General features: G+C 40.8%; 2 protein-coding genes across 16 annotated transcripts in view; one reads left to right on the top strand and one right to left on the bottom strand.

Annotated features, from left to right (window-relative positions):
• FREM1 (FRAS1 related extracellular matrix 1) overlaps positions 1-26,082 on the top strand; it is a gene marked incomplete at its 5' end in the record, with an annotated part of 715,053 nt that overhangs the window by 490,681 nt on the left and 198,290 nt on the right. The gene's annotated exons all lie outside the window — the stretch shown is intronic.
• Positions 1-26,082, bottom strand: part of NFIB (nuclear factor I B) — a 208,937-nt gene that overhangs the window by 38,898 nt on the left and 143,957 nt on the right. For 10 of the 11 annotated variants that reach the window (XM_080987839.1, XM_080987842.1, XM_080987845.1 and 7 more), the window contains exons 7-8: positions 15,789-15,917; positions 11,619-11,797 (exon numbers count right to left, since the gene is read on the bottom strand). In XM_080987839.1, the coding sequence (XP_080843965.1) occupies positions 11,619-11,797; positions 15,789-15,917 (308 nt within the window). Of the gene's footprint in view, positions 1-11,618; positions 11,798-15,788; positions 15,918-23,798; positions 24,269-26,082 lie in introns of those variants that run through there. The other variant, XM_080987849.1, reaches the window with a different exon arrangement.

Genomic DNA, 26,082 nt, shown 5'->3' with positions numbered 1-26,082 from the left:
TCCGGTTTGCGAACTATTTTTGGAAGCCGAATGTGTGACGGGACTTCTGCGGCTTCCAGTTGGCTACAGGAGAGCTTCCTGTAGCCAATCTGAAGCCGCGCTTTGGTTTCCAAATGTTTTCCAAACGGATTCCGTTTGACTTTCAAGGTACGACAGTATAACTATTTGGGTGATTTCTAAGGCTTTAATTAGCTGTTCCCAAATGTTTGGGGCAATCTAAATCTAGGTACTCACAGCGTTTTCTCAGTGAAAGTTCCAGAAAATGAAAGCATATTAGTATATTCTTACAAATATACAGCAGACGCTCAGGTTGCGAACGTGATCTGCGCGGGTTGCGATTCGGTGCTTCTGTGCATGCGTAAAGCGCGATTTAGAGCTTCTGTGCATGTGCGACCGCCAAAACCTGGAAGCAACCCGTTCCAGTACTTCCAGGTTTCGGTGGTCCGTAACCTGAAAAAACGCAACCTGAAGCGTCTGTAACCTGAGGTATGACTGTAACAGAAACACAATGGTAAAAGGAAGTGACTTTAGTGAAAAGTATTAATGACAGTGGGGGCTGAAAAGTACAGCAAAAACTAACCAATCCATATTCACAGATGCAAAGTGCTCATCTCAAGTTTAAAATAAATAAAAAATCACTTGTATCTTGGAAAAAGCATCAGGAACTGGTGTCCCTTGGGAATAAATTTATCCCAAAGTTGGTGAGCAGCCACCAAGCCACCTGTCTGCACATGTTTGATTTATGAACTTAGCGTCAAAACAGCAACACAAACAGGTTGTGTATTGACTGCAGAGGTTATGATGAGACACAGAAATTTGAACAGTGAGAGGTGCTATGGTATGGAAGCCCCATGCCTTGTTGCAACTGAATATTATTAGAATGAAATCTTGGGTATACGTAGTTTTTAAATTTACAGTATCTGTTACTGAATAAAACAGCAACATGGGATATTTTCAGAGCAACATTGCAAAGCTACAGCAAGCAAAACAGTGATGAAAACAGCATTACTGAAGTGTGTAAGGCAGGCACATCTTCTATTAATTGGGTTAGTCTCACTCGCTGGATCATCACCTTGTCATGGTGAGTGGGCTTGCACATTCCTATGACCCTTGTGAGTCTCATACTCCCAGCAGGGTCACCCAAGGCGGTAAGGTCAAAGGGAAGGAGCTAGACAAAGAATGATCCAAGAAGTCCTCAACGGCAGAACAGGCAGAAGATAACAAGAGGTATGTTATAACAGCTGTGAAGGCGGATGAAGGCCACAGCAGATATGAATCTACCAGTCTCTGGGTGATTTTAATGCAAGAGTTGGGCGAGATTTTGATCCGTGGTCTGGGACTATTGGGAAAGAAGGAATTGACAACAGCAACCAGAATAGAATCTTACTTTTGACTATATGTGCAGCGCACAACCTTGTTATTACCAATACACTCTTTTGACAACATTAAATTAAAAACATCATGGAGGCACCCTTTGTTGAACCACTGGCACCTCTTAGAATATGTAATTGTCCGACCTTAAGACTGCCATAATGTGCTCCTTACTGGAGCTATGACGAGTGCCGAACAGATCACTGATTAATATGTTCCATAATGGCTATTAAGATTATACCTCAACGCAGGCTTCAAGGAAGGAAACCAAGGTGCAAAATGAACACTCAAGCCCTTCAAGATCCCATTAAGTGGGATTGCTTCCAAATGACTCTTAAGGACCATATGCTTTTGGAGTGCCCTGATAACATCAAGGAACACTGGACCAAGCTAAAAACATCCATTATTGCAGCCTCTGAACAAACTATTGGATACCAAACCTAGAAACACCAGGAATGGTTTGATGAGAATGACAGTGAGATTGAACACATTATTGACAAGAAAAGGAAGGCCATTCAGATCTGGCAAAGAGATAGAAACTGCACCACTAAGAAAAAACCCCTATACCAATGCTAAGACTGAGGTTCAAAGAAGAACCAGAAAACTAAAGAACACCTGGAGGATAAAAAAGCTCAAGAGATCCAGCACTTAGCCAACAATCATTATGCACAGAGTTTCTTTAAAACCAAAAACCCCATCTATGGGCCAGTAAATCACGACATATGCCCCCTACGCTCAACAGATGGTACTACACTTAGAAGATAAAGAAGCTATTGCACCACACTGGAGAGAAAATTACCAGCATCTCCTTTAACCACTGTAACTCCCCTGTAGCTGCTGAGGTCCTCTCACAAATTCTGCAAAAACAAATTAGAGATGAGCTTGCAGTATCGCCAAATCTGGGAGAGTTGTGTACAGCTATTAATCAAATGAAAAACAACAAAGCCAGCGATACCTGCAGAAGTCTTCAAAGTGGGCAGAATTGAACTTACACAACAACTTCACAAGCTGACCAAAAAAATCTGGGAGAGAGAGGAGATCCCAGCAGACTTTAGGGATGCCGAAATTATCAATCTCTTAAAAAAAAAAAAAAAGGTGATAGAATGGATTATGGAAATAACTGAGGCATCTTTTTATTAGCTGCAGCCAGCAAAATTCTTGGAAGGACCTTAGCAAACCATCTCCTAACAATATCCAAGGCTACTCTTCCTGAATCCCCAAATGGTTTTTGATCTTCTAGGGCAGTGTTTCTCAACCTTGGTTCCCCAGATGTTGTTGGACTACAACTCCCATCACCCCTGAGCGCTTGCCTTGCTAGCTAGGGATGATGGGAGTTGTAGTTCAACAACATCTGGGGACCCAAGCTTGAGAAAGGCTGTTCTAGGGGGACAGTGGATATGATTTTCACTGCTTGACAGCTTCAAGAAAAATGCAGAAAGCAAAACCAAACCCTGTATAATAGCGGTCAACTTTTTCCTTTTCTTGCGAGGAATCCTATTTGGAATAAGGGAATTTCCTTTTTAAAAAGGGAACATTGACAGCTATGCCCTGTATATGGTGCTTATTGACCTTACTAAGGCCTTTGACACACTAAATCATAATGCCCTGTGGACTGTCCTTTTGAATATTGGCTGCCCAGATAAATTTGTAAACATCCTTTGGCTCCTCCATTATAATATGACAGCAACAGTCGCAGATAACAATGGCTTTCAAAGTGAACTATCACAGTGGGATCAGGTGTTAAACAGGGTTGTGTTATCACCCCAGTTCTATTATTTTCATTGCCATGGTACTACACTTTGCAAAGCTTACAAAAAGTTTGGCATATCGCTCAACATCCAAAAAACCAAAGTGCTGCACCAACAAGTGCAAAATAACCCTTCTGCAATGCCACAAATCCAGGTCAATGGTGTAACACTGGAAAGTGTTGATCACTTCTCCAAGCTGGGCAGTTATCTTTGCACAAGGGCCAACATTGATGCTGAAATGCAGCATGCCCTGAGTTCTCCTAGTGCAGCTTTCTCCCGACTGAAGTGCAGAGTGCTTGGGGACCAGGACATATGCAGGAAAAGCAAAATGCTTGTTTACAAAGCCATTATACTACCAACCCTTACTGTATTATTGTGAAACATGGACCACTTATAAACGCTATCTCCAACTCCTCGAAAAATTCCATCAACGGTGTCTCCGGAAAAAATTTCACATCACTTGGGAAGACAGGCAAACTAATGCCAGTGTACTGGAAGAAGCAAAGATCACCAGTGTCAAAGCAATGATTCTTCAACATCAACTTTGTTGGACTGGTCATGTTGTGCGGATGCCTGGTTATCATCTTCCAAAGCAACCACTCTATTCTGAAAGCGTAATGCTGGTGGTCAACAAAAGAGGTTTAAAGACTCTCTCAAGGCAAATCTATAAAAAAGTAGTATAAACACTGACAATTGGGAAACACTGGCCTGCGAGCACTCCAATTGGAGAACAGCCTTTACCAAAGGTGTCATGGGCTTTGAAGACGCTCGAACTCAGGATGAAAAGGAGAAACATGCTAAGAGGAAGGCACATTTGGCAAACCCTCACCATGATCAACTCCCGCCCAGAAACCAATGTCCCCACTGTGGAAGGATGTGTGGATCCAGAATTTGCCTCCACAGTCACTTACGGACTCACTGTTAAGACCATGTTCATGGAAGGCAATCTTACTTGGCTACGAGTGATCGCCAAAGAAGAAAGTTTGTTCCTCCCTCCACTTTTCAACATTGTGATGTATCACTATATCACAATGTTTGTCTGGTGATACATCACGATGTTGAAAAGCTGGTATTGCCCAGTCTTACTGCTTGAGCCTCCAGAACCCAAGATGATTCTTCCAAGACTGTGGACTTTTTCCTTCAAAGGGAGTGAAACCCTGCTGAGAACAGACTGTTCCACTGCCTCTTGTACCAAGGATTGTGCCTCTAAATTGTGCTATTGATAAAAATATTAATGAGCAATAATTCAAGGAAGTTACAGTTTTAAATGGGGAGATTGCTTGTGCCGTTAGCTGGAATGGCTGTGAGTACCTCGTTTTCTTTACCTTCACAACTGTGTATATACATTTATACATTATACATACACATTTATGGTACCTGTGCTCTGGAAAAGTTTGATAACTGTGATAGAAGTCTTTTTCTAATTGCAGCATTGCTATGTGTTCTGTGTATTCACAGAACGTTTTGTAACTCCAAAACATCCACTAGGATTTCCTTTGCAAAACATATTTTTTTAAAAAATATAAAAAGCAAAGAATGTTTCAAGGAACACATGGGTTAACATTGACAGAATCAACTGCTTCCTTAAGCATTCTGTTACCAAAAAGCAAGCTCAAATTAATTAAATAGACACAGCTGGAGGCCCACACTATCTGAAACAATGTATCACCTTTTACTGTTCCCAAATGATTATAGTGAACAGAAATTGAATGGCTCATATGGAACCTGGCCCTTTCCAGGCACACTAAGAAAATTAACCCTCTAAATGGCTGAACCGATCCACTTTTATAGCCCACTACTGATTTGGGAAAGGCAGTATTTGGTCACCCATTTCACAACAGCTGCTGCTTTCAAACAAATAGGATCTGAAACTTCTATATTGCTTGAATACACTAATTACTGCTTACAATATCTAAGAATTCCAGAGCTTCAAGACATTCAAAATATTTAATACACAGCTCTTTAACTCTGTTAACAAGCTTTGATTCTTATATCATGATTGTGACCTTAAAAAATTCATATAAAGTTTACTGGGGTCATCCACTTTGCTACGTGGGAATTGACACAAAGCTGCTGTCTTAAAACTTACAACATAATAACATGTAATAAAATAATTTCACTAAATTCAAAAAGCACCTCTTACGTAAGGAAGTTGCTACCAGCTCCTAGTACCACTCTCTCTGCCATTCTCTTGGCCTCAGTCCCCCATCTGGTTCTGCATCTTTAAACTGATTTCACTTAAAATATCCAACTGAATACTGTGATTGTCTCACAACAGTGGTACCTTGGTACTCGAACGGCTTGGCTTCCAAACCCGAAAGTAAGTGTTCCGGTTTGTGAACGTTTTTCAGAAGCTGAACATTTTTCGGAAGCTCCTGCAGCCAATCGGAAGCTGTGCCTTGGTTTGGTTTTCGAATGGTTTCGGGAGTCGAACGGACTGCCGGAACAGATTAAGTTCGAGAACCAAAGTACCACTGTATAATCAGTGCAGTGGTAAAGCAATTAGTTTCAAAATTCCTGTGGGCAACGTGATGCACCTTGAATGGTCATCTTAACCTAAATTAGAGTGATACCAAAAAATGTTGAGGAGGGAAAGTTCAATTTTAGGTAAATACTGCTAGGTTCTTTGTTACCTGAAAAATAGTACTATTATCACAATATATCCCTGAAAACCAAGTGAATGAATATGCTTTGAAGTGGGAAAAGTATAACTGAATTTGAAATTACATTTGTACAGATGCAGTTTTTATAAGCTATGATAACTAAATTTATTTAAAGAAAAATCTGTATGTTACATGTAATGAAGTGTAGTTGTCTGGCTGAAAGCATACAATTGCATAGAACAATTCCCTTTGGTTACTGAAACGTCCTATGTGGTTTTTCTTTTCTTTTTGAACAAAGAAAAAAGAATTATTTCAATTCTACAGCCTACAGAACGAACTCCTAGCATCATTGTGTGCCGAAGGACTTTACATGCTGATGCCACTCTTGCAGAATATAACTCCAATGCACTCAGAAATATAATTAAAAAACAAAGCTGTTTAATATAAGGGTGGGCAGAAAGCAGATTGGAATCTACTGGTAGATCAACAGTAATTTCTGTTGCCCAGTTTAACTACTGCAATGACAAGTGACTCGCTTAACGTAAATCAGAACGCTGAAATTAAGAAAATTTGGGAGTAACCAGTAATGGATTTATGTGTGAAAGTACTGTTTGCGCAACTCAACTCTGATCTTCTAAGATCAGCAGCTGCTCAGAGGGACCACTGAAAAAAGAAAATTCTAAGTATATTTCTTTTGTGGGTAAATCTCAGGGAATAAGTAAAACACAAAACAAATCTCACAAGCCTGAAGTCTGTCCTTCCCAATGCTTAAAATACCGATCTCTATTCATCCAGCCTCCAAACTTATCAAAATTCAGAAAAATATCAAAGGTAATAGTGTAGAGTTCATCAACAGTCTGAGGTTTACTAGAGTAAGTGTGCGTTTTCTCTGTGTAAAAACTGTCTCGTTGGATCCAAACACTCAATTGCATGAGCAGAAGGAGCTTTTTTTCTTTTTCATGAACAGACACTCCGTTCGTCGATGGATAGAATGTCCAGCCCAACACTTGCCAATGAATTTGGCTCATGTTTTCAAGAGGACAATGGTATTAAAATGGGATAGATTTATTTCCCTTTTATGCTTACCCAACTGGTTAGTGGGCACGTGCTACCACTGGGCTGTAGTTTTCAAGCAACCGTTACCAAAATCTGGGGCGTAGTGTGTGATGGGAGCTGCCTGGGTGATGGCCCCGGGGCCATTTATCTGGGGGGCGCTGGCAGAGTGGCATGAGGAGGACGCAACAGCTATGTGCCCTTTGATGCCAGCCTTGCAAAGTGGAACGGGTTGGTGTTGTGGCGAGGACTGGGCTGGCATACCTGGCCTGCACGTGCCCACCTTGGGAGCCATGAAGACACGCTCTGTTGCTGCCCCAAATCCCAAATCAAAGACAACAGCGTGGTAACCAGTGTTGTAATGAGTTAGTAAGTGTATATGGAATCTGCTGTGGTTGAACAGATGTGATATTTTAAACTGTGAGATCCAGGTGAAAACAGCAATGCTTCTATCATCTAAATCAAATGGTTCAACAATGGTGGAGAATTGCTCGGGTAACAGCTAGGCCAATTTACTACTATATTTTGCAAAGGTCTATAGGCTCCTTATACTAATGTGGTCAGCAGGCAGGAGCAGAGGAAGGGGGTGCAATGGGGGGGCCACCCCGGGTGTCACCACTGAGGGGGGTGACAAAATGCCGGGCGGCACTCACCGTGGGGTCTGCAGCGTGCACGAGCCACGCATCTCTCCTGGGAGTGACGTGGTGGCTTGGGTGCCCGCAGGCTCCACACTGCCCCAAACGGTCCACCTGCCACCTCCCCCTCAGCTGTGGGGCGGCTGAGTGGGAGGAGACAGGCAGACTCCTTGGAGGCCCCGCGGAGCATCCTGCCCTGGCTGGTCCCACCCTGGGTGCAGGGCACGTGAGCCACCCCAGGCGCCCGATCGGCTTGTTCTGTCACTGTCAGCAGGGGAGCACTTTTAACTGGTACAGTGATTAAAATTGGATAGCTATTAAAAATTACAGTGAAACATTTGCTTTGGAGACCTTTTCAGGCATTACAGTGGTACCTCCGGTTAAGAACTTAATTTGTTCTGGAGGTCCGTTCTTAACCTGAAACCGTTCTTAATCTGAGGTACCACTTTAGCTAATGGTGCCTCCCACTGCCGCCGCACAATTTTTATTCTCATCCTGAAGCAAAGTTCTTAACCCAAGGTTCTATTTTTGGGTTAGGGAAGTCTGTAACCTGAAGCGTCTATAACCTGAAGTGTCTGTAACCCGAGGTACCACTGTACTGGCAATGTCACATCACCACAACACTTTCACAACTGCACAGAGCACTTACAACTGCAAGGGATGTGCTAGAATCTAGCAGGTAGGTGGACAATGGACTGTATTGGAAGACCCAAGTAACAGGTAAATGTGAAACTCTTGCATATATTGGAGGGGGTGGAATCTAGATTACATAATAATAATAATATTATAATTTATTATTTATACCCCGCCCATCTGGCTGGGCTTCCCCAGCCACTCTGGGCAGCTTCCAAAAGAATATTAAAATACTGTGATACATCAAACATTAAAAGCTTCCCTAAACAGGGCTGCCTTCAGATGTCTTCTAAAAGTCTGGTAGTTTTTGTTCTCTTTGATATCTGGTGGGAGGGCGTTCCACAGGGAGGGCGCCACTACCGAGAAGGCCCGTTCTGGATTAGTTGTAGTTTCCGGGTCACCTTCAAAGGTAGCCTCACGTAGAGCGCATTGCAGTAGTCCAAGCGCTCTACGTGAGCATGCACCACTCTGGCGAAGCTGTCCGCAGGCAGATAGGGTCTCAGCCTGCGTACCAGATGGAGCTGGTACACAGCTGCCCTGGACACAGATTTAACCTGTGCCTCCATGGACAGCTGTGAGTCCAAAATGACTCCCAGGCTGCACACCTGGTCCTTCAGGGGCACAGTTAACCCATTCAGGACCAGGGAATCCTCTATGAAACCAATGAGCAAGAACCAAGCAGTTATTGAACAAAAAATTGTAATAGAGAAAAGATACTAACATTCCAATAAAGTAGCAATGGGCCAGTTTGCTTGACATTCACAATGGCTAGTTTTGCCCTTGCCATCTTATTCTAATGTGTCTTTATAATGAAAACTTTTTGAAAAACTTGAAAGCAGGGGATCTTGATATTATACAGGAAGAAAGCTGCCGCTCTCCAAAGTAAATTCTATTTTAAGTTATTAGTAAATCATTATTTTAATTAGAGATGCTTCCTCTCAAGACACAATGGTGCTTGAGCGTTATCCCCTTAATTATATATGTTTCCCAGTATTAAAGAGGGATCAGCTGCTGTCAGCAGAACATCAAAAGGGTATGAAATCAATTATAAAGTTGAAAGTTTTCTTGAAAATCTTAAGTATTATCAATTTACTAATATGTGATAGGTTTAAAAGATTATCTACAAAACTGAAATGTAAGTAAAGCAATCACTAAATAGTTGAAAAATTTACAACACTGAAAGACCAATTTTAATTTGCATATTTTTGCTTAATAATGTCTAATTGAGACATCAGTTTGGAAAACAACAACAATAGAACTCTTAGATTTTCCACACTGAATTAACATTAAGGATTTCTAATGGATGCCTTAATTAGAATTTATTATTCATGGAAACTTTACACAAAATAAAATCAGTTTCTACGTGTCCCAATTCCGTTTCAGTGTAAGCAAAAAAATAGGTGGGTGTATATGAATGAGACTGCGGGAGATTTAATCCAGACACTGACATCAATTTGTAACTAAAATATGACATTCAGCATTTAGAATTAGGATTAATACTCTAAGGGAAACAACTATCTGCATTGTTTGGGCTGTAACACAATCCACACACTTGAAAGTAAATTCCAAAGGAATTTGAGAGACTTAATTCCAAGTATATTTAGGATCAGGCTATTAATACTTTTTATTTGCATGTAAAGAGCGTACATTTAGTGTGGGATGGGATGAGAATGTTCCATCATTGAAGTCCAATAGCTACAATGGCTTTTGGAACTGTCCAAAGGAAGCAGGTTTTCATTGAATGCAGAAAAGTTTCTTTCTTTCTCAAATTCTATTGCTATTGCATACAAATCACATGCTCTGTCTTTTCACATCTGCAAGTAACAGATTTACAATCAAAACAGTAAACAGGCATTTCTGCTATTATATCCTAGGTCTATTGCCAAAAGTGGTGCTGGGGTATTGCTGTTGAACTTTGGCAGGTCTGTTGCACAGAGTTCCATCTTATCTGTAAGCTGAATAACGTCTACATTAAACTTATGGGATAAGGTATCATCAATATGATTCATACATTCATACTCATTTCTGCTTCTTTCTCAGACAATCCAGGTGTAATGGTTAAATTCTTGAGCACCAGTCTGAATTCAAGAATGGATAGCATGAGAATGAATAAACTAAAGCTCAATTCTGGCAAGACAGCGTTAGTAATTCCTGAAGGCTGAAAAGCACAGGGGATAGTGAATCTGCCTGCTACAGTAGAACTGAAACTCAAGGATAGCATTTTAGGATACTTCTAAGAATTCACTAGTGCGTTCTGAGTGCTAGCTGCAGTTTGGCAAAGCCCTCTTCCTGGGGAAACACTTCCAACTCTAGTAATCTTTAGGAGAGCGGCCATAATATTTTTATTTTGCCAGGCTGTCAAGCTGTTGGTTCCCCCCGGCCGGTACTTATGTTATGCTGTCTTGAATTAAATGCTGTATCTAGGTTCTTGTTTTATTAATTGTATCTCTCTAACTTTTGTTGTACGCATCTTTTGGAACTGCAAAGTGGCTTACGAACTGAAGTGCTAAAAACAGAATTAACACAATTTCAAACTATAAAGGAAAGAGGAAATTAAAATACATTTTCATGTGCTTTACTATCCGTTATGGAAAATATCTGCTTGCAATTCACCTAAAATACACCCAATGTGAACTATGGGACTTGACAGGAGCACTGAGGAAAAGACAGTGAAACCAGAAACTGAACTTTGTAATAACACACACTGCAGATATTTCAGTCTGACTAGATTGCAAATGACATGTTCTGATGCTGTTGCACACAGCTGTACACAAGTCCATTACAAATGACTTCACTGCTGCTTTGGAAACACATGTGAACTGCTGCACATTTATTTGCAACTTTTTTATAAAAAACAACAACTAGAAATGTAGTCTTCTGTTTTTGTGCAATGCTTATTAACTTAACTTCCCCACCACCACTAGTTCAAAGCTTTGCCGAATGCATGCAAATCACTGCAAAGCTGCATGCAACTTAAGAATATTTTATCTAACACTAGCTAGTCTATAAATAGGATTGCCTGCTCTCTCTAGTGGGGTTTACATTAGCACATTCCTTGTTTCTCCCTGAAGCAAGCACTTCATCCCTATGTTTCACCCACATTAACTGCCATAAACGGTTGCGACTTAAACACAAAGTAAGAACCCTCTACCAGCCACAGGCTTGAAAACCTTGTATACAACCAAAGCTCACATAGTCAACTACGGACGAGGTACACAAATGATTCCCTTGTCGTTTCCCCACAGTTATCATTTCACGAGACTAAAACCATGGCATAATTCTCAGTTCAGAATTCCTGAGGTGGGGAAAAAAAACAAATGTAGAACTATCCTCTATTCATCATAATAATTTGTGATCCACAAAAGCAAGAGTGGTTGGAATAGGACTACACGTGATCGTTCCACTTTTATCCATCCATAGTTAATTTTAAAAGGATGCTGAACTAATTATGCTGCAAGACTCAGCTTGTAGACCACAGGTGCAACAATCAGATCTAAAAAAGAACTTTCATAGAACACATTCCTCCTAAGATTACTCACAGATTTATTTTTTTGTGTGTGCGCGCGCTACAGTACCTGGCTGGTTTGTGGACTGGACGGGTCATAAGAGTAATTCTTCAGAGTATCCTGAGGATTCAGGTGAGGAGGATACCGGATTGTTGGGTGAGAGAAGTAGCTAGATGGCGCAGGAGGAAGAATAGCTTGTGGTGGAAATGGCAATGGTGAAGGTGGAGGAGGAGTTCTAGTTGAGATGACTAGAAGAGATAAGAAAAACAGAATTTGTTAAGGACCTTTCGTTACGGTAAAACTTTGCACCCATGACATGGCAAGAGAAACCCATATCAGACAAATAATAATGATGATTCATTTTCTTGCCTTCCTCACAGGTTTCATCTGCAACATCTTAAAATCACCATTACCACCACCACTATCATCATCATTCTTTATTAAATTTCTATACCACCTTTCATCTGAGGATCATGGTGTGGTTTACAATATAAAAACACAAAAATACATACCACAGTAACTAACAACCACTCACACAGTTTAAAAGGCTGCAGATTGCTTAATTAGCCAAAGGTCTGGGAGAAGAGGAATGTTTTTGGTGCCAAAGCTATGTAATGAAGGCGCCAAGCAGTCCACAAATGAGGAGCCACTGCAAAAAAGGCTTGTTCTCATGTTGCTCAAAAACATTTGATCGCAACATTTTGTTTTCTTAAAATCAAATGTTCTATAAATTTTGTTGATTAAATATACCAAGGCATAAAAGGCCAAATAATCACATTTCACATACTTTATTCAAACTTTTCTTTAAATATAGAAATTATTGCCCTACAGAAAACGTATTTTAGTTATCAAGTATGGCCCAAAATAATTTTCTGCGTGGCGGAAACAAAAGAGTTGTAAGAGTTAGCAAATGATTCCACAATGCTTTGTGCTACACCCCTGCTAATGTATCGTATTGACCCAAATATAAGCTGCACCCACAAAGTTTGGTGGCTTGGGGGAGGTTTGGGAGCCTCGGGCAGGAAGGGCACCGTTGCCCCATGCTCCCAGGCTGCTTTCTGGGGGAGGGGAGTCGTGTTGCTTTGCCAGTGGTCTCCCCCCCCTTCCCCCTTCTCTCATCTGATGTAGGGGAGGCTTCGAGCGGTGGGCGGCCTGTGCACTGTTGCTCCGTGCTCCTGGGCTGCTTCGTGGGGGGGGGGGGAGCCGCGCCATTTTGCCACTGGCATAAGGTCACGAATATAAGCCACACTTTAACTTTTCACAATCAGAATTTGGGGGGAAAATGTGTGGCTTATATTCAGGCCAATACAGTATGTTGAGGGTAGGGGAAGGATTACTAAACAATGACACTTTGAATAATTAGCTGCCCATTGTGAAAATACTAATGAATATTCAACTTCGGGCGGAGGAAAATACCTTGCCCAATGGGAATAACTGTACTGAACAAAAATAGTATCGTATATTAAAAAGGTAAAGGGACCCCTGACTATTAGGTCCAGTCGTGGACGACTCTGGGGTTGTGGCGCTCATCTCGCTTTATTGGCCAAGGGAGCCGGCGTACAGCTTCCTGGTCATGTGGCCAGCATGACTAAGCCGCTTCTGGCGAACCAGAGCAGCACACGGAAACGCCATTTACCTTCCTGCCGGAGTGGTACCTATTTATCTACTTGCAATTTCAAAGTGCTTTCAAACTGCTAGGTTGGCAGGAGCAGGGACCAAGCAACGGGAGCTCACCCTGTCACGGGGATTCGAACCGCTGACCTTCTGATGAGATATTATCTAACCAGATATTATGTATTACAGTGGTTTTAGACATTACATACACTCTTGATAGAGAAATGTGTAGGGTGCAGGAGATTTCAAGAAAAAATTATGTATAGTATCGTATATTACACATAATTTTTTTCTTGAATTCTCCTGCACCCTACACATTTCTCTATCAAGAGTGTAGGTAATGTCTAAAACCACTGTAATACATAATATCTGGTTACTACAGAGTTGTTGCACCAGGCATGGAAATTATGTCACTACATGTACACAATAATCACATTCTATTTATATAAGGGGATAATGTGTGAAGGATAGCTCAGCTGGTCAAGCATGAGAATAAAAGATTCCTGCATTGCAAGGGGGTTGGACTAGACTACCCTTGTGGAATGATACACAAAAGGGAGAAAGTGGTCCATGGTATCTATAGATTTCCCAAGCGCATCGCGGCATCAAAACTCCAGCAGCTAATGAGATATTAAGTGCTTTGCTTTAAAACTTTATGATGATGCTCTCCTAAGTGCAACAATCCGTCTTCAGCATTTCAGCTAAAGACAAAGTTGATACTAATGCTGTGTACACATTAATGCTTACACTGGCTCCAGCACACCTCCCACCGCTGGTCTTTGAAGTCAAGTGCACATGCTGTTGGCCACAATGCAGATGTATTTCCTGGAAAAAACTCCTGGTCAATATTCTGTGCCTCAAACAAGCTTCCATCCACTTGGAAAACAGAAGCTGCAGTTAGGCTGAGGTGTGTGCATTTCAGGAAGCTGTGGCACATGTGCTGATGACAACGCATGTGCAGATGTCAGCTTCAGTGTATTGGCACCCTGCTCCCTTTGTAGTGTGAACAGCAGCATAAATAAGAGGCTTTAAACATGGGTCAGAGGGGACACCTTGCTGTGTACGTAGCCTAAGACGCTGTAAGTTATGTGGCAGAATCAGTTTTAAAATACTAAAGATTTTTTAAACTATCAATTGTGCTTGTTTCGTAGCACACAGGGAGAAAGCTTGGAAGCAATTTCAAGGAGATGCTTTCAATTTATTTTATTTTTTAAAGATACAAATGTGAAGTGCTGCAAGACATTCTGAAGGATCTTGTTTGGTGTTTCCTTGAGCAGTTTTGTTTCCTTGGCACTTATTTTTTTCGATGGGTCATATGGCTGTTCCACAAATACACATTTCCTCTATAAGTGTCCTTTTCTCTCCTCTGCTTATGCTAATTTCCCCAACCTCTTTCCTCTAGATCCCATTCATTATTTTCTCCGTGCAGTTATTCGGGGTATTATGTGCCCAAAGGAGAAGATTCAGATGGTTGTTAGGTCCTTCTGGGATCTCTCTTAGTAAAGAAGGCGGCAGTTAAATATGCGACACTAAGGGATAGTTGTTTAAGCAAAAAGTAATAATAATCCTTCCATGTTTTGAGTTTACATCAGTAGCAAGGAAACAGAGAGGAACTATTTTGCTATCAGCTGAGGAAATCTGTGTTGGAGAGAAATCATTTTCCTATTTATAGTTCACCCTTTCAGAACACCCTTTTTTAAGCCTTTGAAATAAACCTGTTCAAGTTGCATGCTACCTCTTCGGCTTCAATCCTACACACATTTACATGGATGGGCAAAATGATACTTATTTACAAGAAAATATGCAAGAGATTGTGCTGTTAATTTAATATTGCACCTATGGAATGTAATCTACGGCTTACTAATGGAAAGACCCTTGGAAAAGGCAAGACTAAATCCAGGAAGTTATCAATACTATAAGCCTTTGTGATTCATAACCTAAGCATTCCCTTATTTTTATTCTGAACTGCGTGTCTTTTAGTCCTTATCTGTTTTAATTATCAGTTCTTATTCATATCTGTGTTTAATCTCGTACTCTATTCACATGTTTTATCCTATGCTTGTTTCTTTGTTCTTATTTGCTTTAACAATTACCTGTTTAAATCCTAACTGCTACTTTACTCATATGTTTCTCTTATGCTGGTCTGTGACTGTAATAAGGTTTATTCATTCATTCATTCATATTCTGAAGTTATTTTCAAGGAAATAATTTTACTCAAGTTCTGCATGTAAATCTCTTTATCACTAGAATCTCATTATGATAATTAATTTCAACACGGGAGGAACAATATCTAACAGGTAACACAGAATTACAGATTCACATCCATTTTGAGATTATTTGTCATCCCAGGAAACTATATCATATAGCAGTGAATAAACTTCTGTGACATATAATATAGATATGTTGGGATGGGGTGGGATTGTGAAAGTCCGTCCCCCACCCCCCACCTCTGGTTTCAAGAGATTTATTCTAGCTAAAGCACGCTGAACTTCTCAGAATCTCTTCCTTCATATAACTTTGTGTTGAATGTTAAATTTAGCATTAAGTCAATAAAAGGGGTGTTATTGTGGCTGGGGAAAGACTAGCTCGGGGTTCAGAGTTTTTCTATCCCTCTTGCATCCTCACCACTGTGTGTAACTCCCGGGATCCCTGGATGGTGATGCTGGAAAGTGGTCAGTCTTGGTGAAGAATCCTGGGGAGATGTAGTGCTAAACAAAGGCTTTTCGGGTTTCTTCATTGTAGGAGAAGACATATCTGCAGTGACGACACGACATAATAGATATGTTAGCCCAGAGATCACATAGCACCATTCTTATTTATCAGTCACCCGGCACATGAAGGGACTCCAAGCAATGTTTAAAAATAAAAAGAATACACCATAGTATAAAATAAAAAGAGAAGAACGTTGCATTATATTAAAAACCGTAGAGTGACCCAAATAAAACCCAACGAAACAGCAGTAAAAACTTCAGCAATGAAAATGTACCATTAGTGGGCAGAAAAATCATCTTAATTCATCAAACGTCTCAGAAAAGTGTTAAATTTTTGCCTGGAACAAATGCAGTGTTAATGATGGCACCAGGCAGACTTTACTGGGGTGAGCCTGACACAAAAGCAGGGGGTTATAAACCTCAAGTGGTTCTACTCCACTGACAAAGCCCATTTTGAGATGAGCCCAGACCCCCAGCAAATTTCAGTCTGGTTTGCAATAGGATGAATCCACTGACTGCCCCTTTCCTAAAATTAACCTTGTGGGGTGTCTGTGTGTGTGTGTGTGTGTGTGTGTGTGTGTGTTGAGGGGGGACTTGCGGCAACATTAAGCTTCACTCTTAAGCCATCTATTGCCGCTGTGGCCCTGAAAACCAAAATTTTCATTTATCCTTGTTTAGTACACCCAATCAGGAAGAATGGATAGCACCACTCCCAAGGTTCCTGGCAGTAACAGAAGTTTCTAAGTATGCTCAGAATCCTTCATTGTTGCTGGAAACACTTCATTCTTAAAAAATGATCCTGCAGTCACTCGCCACCTCTGCAAACTGAGCAGATTTTGGGGGAGAAGGCAGACTGATTATGGAGAACTTGGGGGCTGGGGGTTGGCAGAAAGCTGCCAAAGACTCAAGCGTCTTTTCCAGTTCCCTCTAGGGGCGCTTCCAGAATGTTGAACTTTGGCGTGAATCTTTCACACAATTGGGTAGATGGCAAAACATGCCATTTGCAGAATAAGAGTGCACCTTCATAGCCCACAGCAAAGATAAGTGGTGTGTTCATTGAGATAAAGCAACTTCCAGCATGATCCAGACTTTTTGTGGTAAGAAAAGTAGAGCATACCAACAACAGCGTATAAACCTCCACAATTTTGCAAAAACGAATCTGAACGCCTGCTCAATATACGATTCATCTGGAAGTGACCTCAGAAAACTCTTGGAAAGACTCCAAGAATTTTCTGAGAAATCTTAGAAATGTGAAGCAAATGGACAGGAAGCAAGCTGGAGGAACCCTTCCCATGATTAGTTTTCAGAGACTGCCTACCCATCCACTTGCTGGGAGTAGACAGAGAAGTAGACACACAAATGTTTTTGAGTGTAGTTTGAAGTGTGTCTCCAATATTATTCCAGAAAAAACATGTATCAAAAGATATAGAGGAAAACCTCTATAAAAAGCCATTTTACAAACTAAGTATTAATTTGCCTTGTGTAAATTTTAAGGAGTTGTGGATTAAGAGAACATGGGGCTCTTTCTCAGCCTAACTGACTTCTCTGAGCTGATGTGAGCATAATGGCCCTGAAATACTTGGAAGAGTGAGACAAAATACTGAAAAAATGAATATTCATTGAATGTTTAACTGAAATCAGTATCTAATAACATAAACTTGCATCTACAAGAGTTGTAAATAGCAGCACCCTTCTTCTTTGGTTAGCACCTTTTTGTTTTGCTAGACAACAACATCCTTTCTACTCCAGCACAAAAGCCATTATAAACATTTGCTTCATAAAATTAAATAAATATTTGCTTTTGGCAAGGCGACTCTTTCATACTTATATAATCTCAGCTCTAAGAAGACATTCCGTTAAAATGGTCTGTGAGGGGGGGTTATGCAAGCTCCACACCCAACTGCCACCTTGAGGGCAAAAAGCACTAAAATGGTAACCTCCCTAGATTACTGTAAATCTTGCTTTTTGAATGTACTCTACTTGGCGCTGCCCTCGCTGATGACCCAGAAGCTGTAGTTACGGCAAGATGCGGTGGCCAGGTTAGCGAGTTAGCCAGCTGGAATCGTATTACTGCAATTCCACGGGATTTGCAATGGACTTCCAGGCCCAATTCAACATGCTGATGTTGTTCAGAACATAAGAGCCTGCTGGATTGGGTCAATGGACCATCTGGTCCAACATCCTTTTCTCACAGTGGCCAACCAGATGCTGTTTATACTGTTGATGTACGAAGCTCTATGCAACCTGTGACCCAGTTATATGAAGGAAAACCTGCCCAGCTGTTAAGTTCTGAAGGATGTCCCAAATCCAAGTATAGACCATTAGGAGAACAAGTTTTCTTAGTGCCTCAAATGTGGAATGCCCTCCTCACTGAAGATTGAGGCACCTACAATGTTATTCTTTCCATAGGCTCAAGACTTATTCTTTTCACCAAGTCTTTAAATACTGAGATATTACACAACCACCCGCAGCATTTGTTCAATTTACAATTTTTATTTTAGCACTGGTTTTATCAACTAATGTTCTGTAAATGACATTTCTTGCAGTATCTTTTTGATGCTCTGTTAAAATGTAACAATCCATTCTACATCTTCGGTTTAATATATATATTGATAATATGGAGTAACTGAAAAAGAATATGCAACAGGACTGTGTCAAGAAGACTAGAAAATGGGAACCACATATATATCTCCTTCATTTGGGGTGGTGGAGAGATAAACAATTCATGCTTCTCTACAGGATTTTAAGTGCTGGCATCTCTAGCTGACACCAATTAGAAATGAACATTATGCTAATACAACACAAGATCATAACATCCATACATGTCTCTGAATAAAACTGGTGTGAGTTGGTGGTGGAATTAAATGGAGGTATGGCTAGATTAAAAGCTTGGAAGTTATTCTTGCATAATACTATAAAGGTAAAGAATATGCATGTCTGGACCGCGTTATGTTATAAATTTAAAACACTAGCACATCAAAGAGATAAAGGCTTATGCAAATTGGCGGGGGGGGGGGAGAACGTTAGATCAACTCATCTCCCAACAAGGTAATTCCATCTACAAAGGAAGGCAAGAGAGAGAGAGTTGCTGTGAAGCATAATGTATGTAGCCAGCTCAACGGCAGCTTGCACAAATGGCACTCCAGATGTATATCTGCTCAAGTCAGCCCAAGGCAACTATTTTGATCAATTCTAATGTGATAAAATGCTGCGGGGAAGGAGTGCAGAAATGTGTTTACGTCAGACTTTAATTAAACTGTTGTTTGCTTCCAAAGAACCTTAGGAAACACTAATGAGACATGAGTTTCAGCAATTTCCTCATCAAAAGCACAGACCCTCTGCCTCTGCACGGAGCTGTCTGCCATCCCAGGAGCTCCCTCGATAAATGTCACATGGCACCCCAATCAGTGAGCCACCTGTTAATGGAACATTCCTGGAGTCAACTTGTGAGAGAGGCAGAGTTCAAGGATCCACCTGCCTGCATTGGACACCTGCTCGGCTTTCACAGGCAGTAACACAACATGTTCACTTTCCCATGAATCTACAGGAGGAGAGCCACCAAGGAATAGGGGCACAGGCACAGAATAAATAGTTTTGCATCTACTGCAGCCAGCCTGATTTAATTCCCAAATCCACCTCCATTTAGTCACAGCTTCAAGCTACTTAATTAAATGAAATCTTTCTCTGCGAGGAGCGCTATATTGAAGCCAAAGAACAATAAGCAGAAGGACTATAGATAGGAGTTATTCCACAAACATTTGTGCAAGAGTTCAAAGTGCTGTAATAAGCACGCCCTATCACGATTCTTCTGTTTCCTCTTGCATAAAAGGATGTGCATGGTCTTATGCAATCAGAACATCATCTATCGATTTATTTTCACTTTTTTGTGCAATTCTCAAGTAGTGCAAAAGTAATACTTAAAAAACAACAACAACACAGGTTACACCTTCTGCAAATGGACCCAACTATTTCAGGCACTGCCAGCCTAACTGAAATATTTATTCCTTTTCGGTCTTCCCTAATTTAAGCAGGAAGGGAGCAATCATTTTTACACCTAAGAAAACTCTTTAAAAGGGGGGGAAAGCAGATTAGTATCTGACTCTAAATACCCCTGGACGGCTAAGTCCAGTTAAAGGCTACTGCAGGGTTGTGGCGCTCATCTCGCTTTCAGGCCAAGGGAGTCGGTGTTTGTCCAGAGACAGCTTTCCGGGTCATGTGGCCAGCAGGACTAAACTGCTTCTGGCACAACAGAACACCGTGACGGAAGCCAGAGTGCATGGAAACACCATTTACCTTCCCACCACAGCGTACCTATTTATCTACTTGCACTGGTGTGCTTTCGAATTGCTAGGTTGGCAGGAACTGGGACAGAGCAACGGGAGCTCACCACGTCATGGGGATTCAAACTGCCGACCTTCCAGTGAGCAAGCCCAAGAGGCTCAGTGGTTTAGACCACAGCACCACAAACTGCATACAGGTGTAATACAGTTCCAAGAGATCCTTGAATTACACAGGCCTTCACTCGGGCAGCCGCCTCATCCTGTCTGTCATGATGATGAGCTCTTTCCTAATGTTCTCCAGAAATTAGAAGGATCAATATGCTGGAGAATATACATATAATACAACTGTACTAGCAAGATCACTCTGCAATGTTAAGAACACCCGATTACAAAATCCTACCTAAAACTAACAACAGGCTATTAGATTTATACACTACAGAAAAATGTTGTGGATTACATCATCTAGGTCATTTCTTCAGATAATTTCATAATCGACAGAGACAGAACTTTAAAAGCAAAAAGCAAAGCCTTGCTGGCTGTGAGGAAATGTAATTGTAAAAGCCAAACATATTGCACTTGATACTGGCTAATATGTTGTTTGTCCATTAAGAACTGGCGTATCACTGAGGTTCATAATGCCTCTAGGGTAAAAAAAAAAAAAACTAAACAAAAAAGCTACTGAGTGCAGTGTATTAAGAATCTAAGAAATATTGGTCTACAGCACAAATCAATCAAGTAAGATCAGTATTTTTGAGTCCTGGTGTTAGCCAGTTTGAAAAACTACTAACAGCAGAATACAGCCCTATGGAGTTATATAGGACTTACTCCCAAGCAAATGTGTATTGGGTTGCTGTTGAATTTTCCATTTTAGGAGATCCCTTTGAGTAACTGAAATGAATTTTAAAGCAGCCCATTTAGACGCAGCTTGAAATCCAATACAATTAAGGACATTTAAGGCTACTAAAAACTATGGGCTCGTATGTAGATTGGGGCCACAATGTTCTGTTAGCATAAAAAAATATCTTATATTCATAGGTTTTTTTTAAAAAAAACAATCTGGGTCAACATGTTTGAATTGTTGGAAACTGTAGTAGTTCTTTATTATTTATTTATTTATTTATTTTAAAAAAATACATTAAAAAAAATAAAAAATAAATAAAAAAAGGAAACTGTAGTAGTTCTGGATGATTACAGCGACAGACATAAAACAGGAGAGAGAGAAAAGGAGAAAAGACCAGATTTAAACTTAAACATGCTTATATTATTGCGATCAATTTTAATTTCATACATCAAGATAACATTTCCTTTGGCTAAATCAGATTATAAATATTCCTTCCAAATCCCAAACTGCTTCCCCCTTGGGAATAAACATATGATTGTCCTGAGCAAGTCATGGCTCAACACCGTCTTCAGTGTCTGCGAATTGCCGTATTTACTCGAATATTTACTCACCACCAAATCTAACACGCACCCTAATTTTCGCGACATTAATTAAGCCAAAAAAGATGTGCATTACATTTGAGTAATTACGGTAGTAAATATTACAGTATCAAGATATAAATTTATGTTCAGAAACTGAGTGACAAATGTAGGGCGATTTTTTAATTATTATTTTTGCAGCAATTTCTTTACTTGCCTACAAATTAGCATCCCCCTATGGCTGCTTTGAAGTGATGTCGAGGGAGGGATATTTATCACTTTCCTCCCATGCTGCTTCCTGATCTAAGTCTACGACAGGAAATATGCAGTTGCCCCTAGTTTAAAAATCCCTAAAAATCACAGGATATTCTGATAACAGATCTCCCATGTCATATCTAGTTTGGTCCTCAGGTGACATAACGGACAAAGACCTCTGGCTGAGACCCTAGAAAGCCATTGTTGAACTGAGTATTAGGCTATTATCAGTGCTATTTTTCTATAAAAAAAAGGTCCGGAACTCTCCACGAACGCTTCCCTTATTCTTTTATAATGGCAATGGCGCCCACCTGAGAGGGGCCGGAACTGAGTTCCATCGAGTTCCGGCTGAAAAAAAGCCCTGGCTATTATTATTATAATTATTGCTGTTGTTCTTGTTAGTTAAATTTATATACTGCCCTTCATCAGAAGATTTCAGGGCGGTTGATTGTAGATTTGACTTTAAAGCAGCAGCTTTTGCGATCAGATAATTTGAGATATTGTATTTTGAGGAGGGGACGCGGGTGGGTTAAACCACAGAGCCTAGGATTTGCAGATCAGAAGGTCGGTGGTTTGAATCCCTGCGATGGGGTGAGCTCCCGTTGCTCGGTCCCTGCTCCTGCCAACCTAGCAGTTCGAAAGCACGTCAAAGTGCAAGTAGATAAATAGGTGGGAAGGTAAACAGCATTTCCATGCGCTGCTCTGGTTCGCCAGAAGAGGCTTAGTCATGCTGGCCACATGACCTGGAAGCAGTACGCCAGCTCCCTCGGCCAATAAAGCAGATGAGCGCTGCAACCCCAGAGTAAAGGAGAGACGGGGAAAGTATTTACAGTGCTTTGCATCTGAATCCAATGAACCAAGAGGCAGAGGAAAATTGCATTCCCAAAGCTATCCAGGGCAACAGACATTGCTGAGGATGATCAGAAGTGTCCATTGCCTTAAATTCAAAGCAGCAGGAAAACAGTTAATGTCTACCTGTGCCTCCCCCCCCCCCCCCAACTGAGGTTTATATCTGGATAACTAGCTACTGACCTGGCTATCTGATATGAACATATTTTCGAACTATATTCCAGCAACATGGAACCTCTTACATGGGTTTGTTGAAAGGATTTTACCCTTTTCTTTACTTGGGGGGGGTGAGGGGGAAGGCTCCCAGAACGGCTTACAAATATCTGTAATAAGACAATTCCTGTGCTCAGGCTTACCATTTAAAAAGACGCAACACAAAAGGAAAAGGGATTGGGATGGAAGAGGTTGGAAAGGTAACCCGGGCACCGGTTCTTACATACAGAGCTCTTGTAACAACTAGCCTCCCAGTATTGGGAGAACTGACCTTACAATAAAAGCAACGGCCAGAATATCTTACAGTCCTACCTGGTTGGTTGGTTGGCTGGTTTTTTTAGCAAGAGGTATACGGAAGGCATCCACCTGTCAGGTCATGATTACAAAGACTCTCATGTGCAAACTCTGCAATGGACAAATGATTTGGAATGCTTTGTATACAGTACTTATTATGGATCTCTTCCCTCTCTATCCCTTCTGCTATCCCCTGCTCTGTTTTGTTTTATGTTGCAAACAAAATAGAAAAAAACACACAATCAGGTTACAGGAAGATTTTTCTTAAAAAATAGACAACAACGCTACTTCCAGCCCTCCCAGCATATATCCGCTCCTTTGCAGGGATTTGTCTTAGGAAAGCAAGAACTGATGGTAAGAACTTGAAATAAAAACACAATAAAGGCTGGTGTATAATGCATGTATACATTTATTAGGATATATTGTAAGATGTTCAATATTTACAACAGTACAACAAATTGCTAGTGGAATATAGATATATAACTCTCTTAAAAGCAGCTTTTGGTCATGCTTTCGTTAGGACAGAATACACAGTTAACACAATCAAAGGGGCATCCTGTAAAGGAACCCTTACCGAATAAATGCATTTTCCAGGTAAAGAATGTTTCTCCAGGGGAGAAAAATAGGGCTTAACCTTCGGTGTGTGCCTTAGGAGTTGCATTTTTCTGTCCTGTGTAGGTGAGCAGCTGGCCTAGCTGTCCAGTTATGGTTTTCAGCTCCTGAACAGCACTACGTACCTCCCCTTTTAATTCTCTAAGTTCTGAAATTAAGATTTCCATTTTAGAAAAACCGTGAGACGGGGGTCTAATAAGGAAAGGCCCATCAGGAGATGGCCCCATATTTAAAGGAATTCCAGGGAAAGCAAGTCCAGAAGATGGGGAGATAGCAAAAGATGGCAGAGGTCCAGGAGGAGGATATTCTGCAGAAGATACTTGTTCCTCATCACAAGGAAGTCCGGCAGGGGGAAGGTGAAGAACAGGCGAAGGGGATCCAAGCACTTCTGTTTTAATGGAAAGCTGGGGTTGTACTAGTTTGCTGTTGCTGAACGCAGGAGAACCATAGGAAAGTGAGCATGATGAAGAAACTGTAAAATTAAAATGTATTTAATTGTACACCCTAATGTACAATTTCAAATAAACCTTTATATCTGTATTCAATGCTCTAGGAACACACCATAACATCCTATTACTTTCCACGCCTGAGTAAATATGTTGTCTTAGTCTAACGTTAAGAATGAGTTTAACTGCTGTTGAGCCGTGCAAGAGAAACTGCTGCTGTTTTCCCAGGGACAAATTTTATTATTATATATATAGAGTATGGGGGCTTCTTCTTAACCCATGCCAATTCTTTTCATAGAGTCCTTTCATGGCAAATGTTCTTGCATCCTGTGGCATTTTAAACTATCCCCCTTTCTAAGCAAGATCCTCTTCCCATCAAAGGGATTTTTTTTATTTTTTTAGAAAGAAAGAGGGGAGGGGAATGCATTCATTTCCCACGGTAAGCAATATCAACTATCATTTCATTACTTCATAAAACTGGGTAAGGATGGAAAGGAAATGCCGTATTGCATACCAATTTCAACTATGGAATGACTATTCATTTTCATATCACCTCCTGGCTTTGAATAGTGCTTTCAAGAAACGCCATTTTGTATGTGTACAGACAGGGACTTGCCTTTCCATTCTCTGTCTGCAGCTCCCTGCACTATATCAGTGTCCAACCCAAAAGGTGTCTTTTGGTTTCGGAATGCCTTGACAGTTCGTTGCAATTGGAAATCAGGGTTGTCTGTCTAGGACCAAGCCCACCATCCCTGAGCAAACATGGTATAGATTTGTCACTCAAGGGACAAATTACTTAGCAAAGGCAGCCAGACCCTAGGGGGTTTATAGCACAACTTGTGTCACTTGACAAGAGTTAGGTTAGAAGTTGCAGAATTAGCAAATAGCCAGCTGCATCGGTGGCGTCTGAGCAGAGGAGAGAACATCTCCCTCTTTTCTGGCAAACCATTATGGTGATTCGGGAGTGATGTGCTTGGTTCTGGTTGCTAGGATTTCTAATCTGAAATTCCAGGCACCTTCAGGTACCCCACTACTCCCCAAGCAGCTTCTGGGATCCTGGCCAAAATGTGTGTCATGCTTTGACAGATTGCTTTAAGTGCCCTTTCATCTCCAAGAGATTCAGCTTGGCTCAAGCCAGGCAAGGCACCTCACGGGCAGAAACAGCACTGGATCAGAGTCTATTACTGTGAAATTATTGTGCTTTTGAACTTTTATTTTGTGTCGGTGCTTTGCACATTCCCTTCCAATTAAATGAACTGCAAAGTCCCCTTGCTAATTTTTGAGCACTTCGTGAAGAATGCGCGCGCACTGAGCTCTTGCGCTCCTGACATGTACTTGCATTTACTATTTCAAATTAATCTGCAAAGTAGTTAAATGAATTAATGGGGGGTATGTTAAAGAAATTAACATATCGGATGCCATCTTTATATGTGTATGAGAGAGAGTGTAAAAAAAGTAGTGTGGCTCAAGAGATAAAATAACATATTAACCACTGACTTTAACTTAATAATCTTTAATAAACGGTGAAACATAAACTCCATGAAATATATATTTTTAACCCACAAAATTCTCTTTTCTCACACTGTGATAAAATTGGCATCATTTTTTATTTTTTTGAAAAGAAGAATTACTTACCAGTAACTGTGGTTCTGCATATTCATACTTGTGGAGCAAAGATCTCAGGTGCTGCTGAGCTTCAGGAACCTTCTAGAAAAGCTGTGCCTGCCATTAGTGCATGACCGTACTCTTATGGCAACTGGATGTTGGGAACTGAGGTTACAAATAATCTCATCTTCTGCCACTAGCCTCAGAATCTTATGAAAGCAGCAATTTGGCCAAT

Source organism: Podarcis pityusensis (genome assembly GCF_964106645.2).
Source record: "Podarcis pityusensis genome assembly, chromosome: 17".
Taxonomy (NCBI): domain Eukaryota; kingdom Metazoa; phylum Chordata; class Lepidosauria; order Squamata; family Lacertidae; genus Podarcis; species Podarcis pityusensis.
This window is presented reverse-complemented; position numbering and strand designations above follow the sequence as displayed.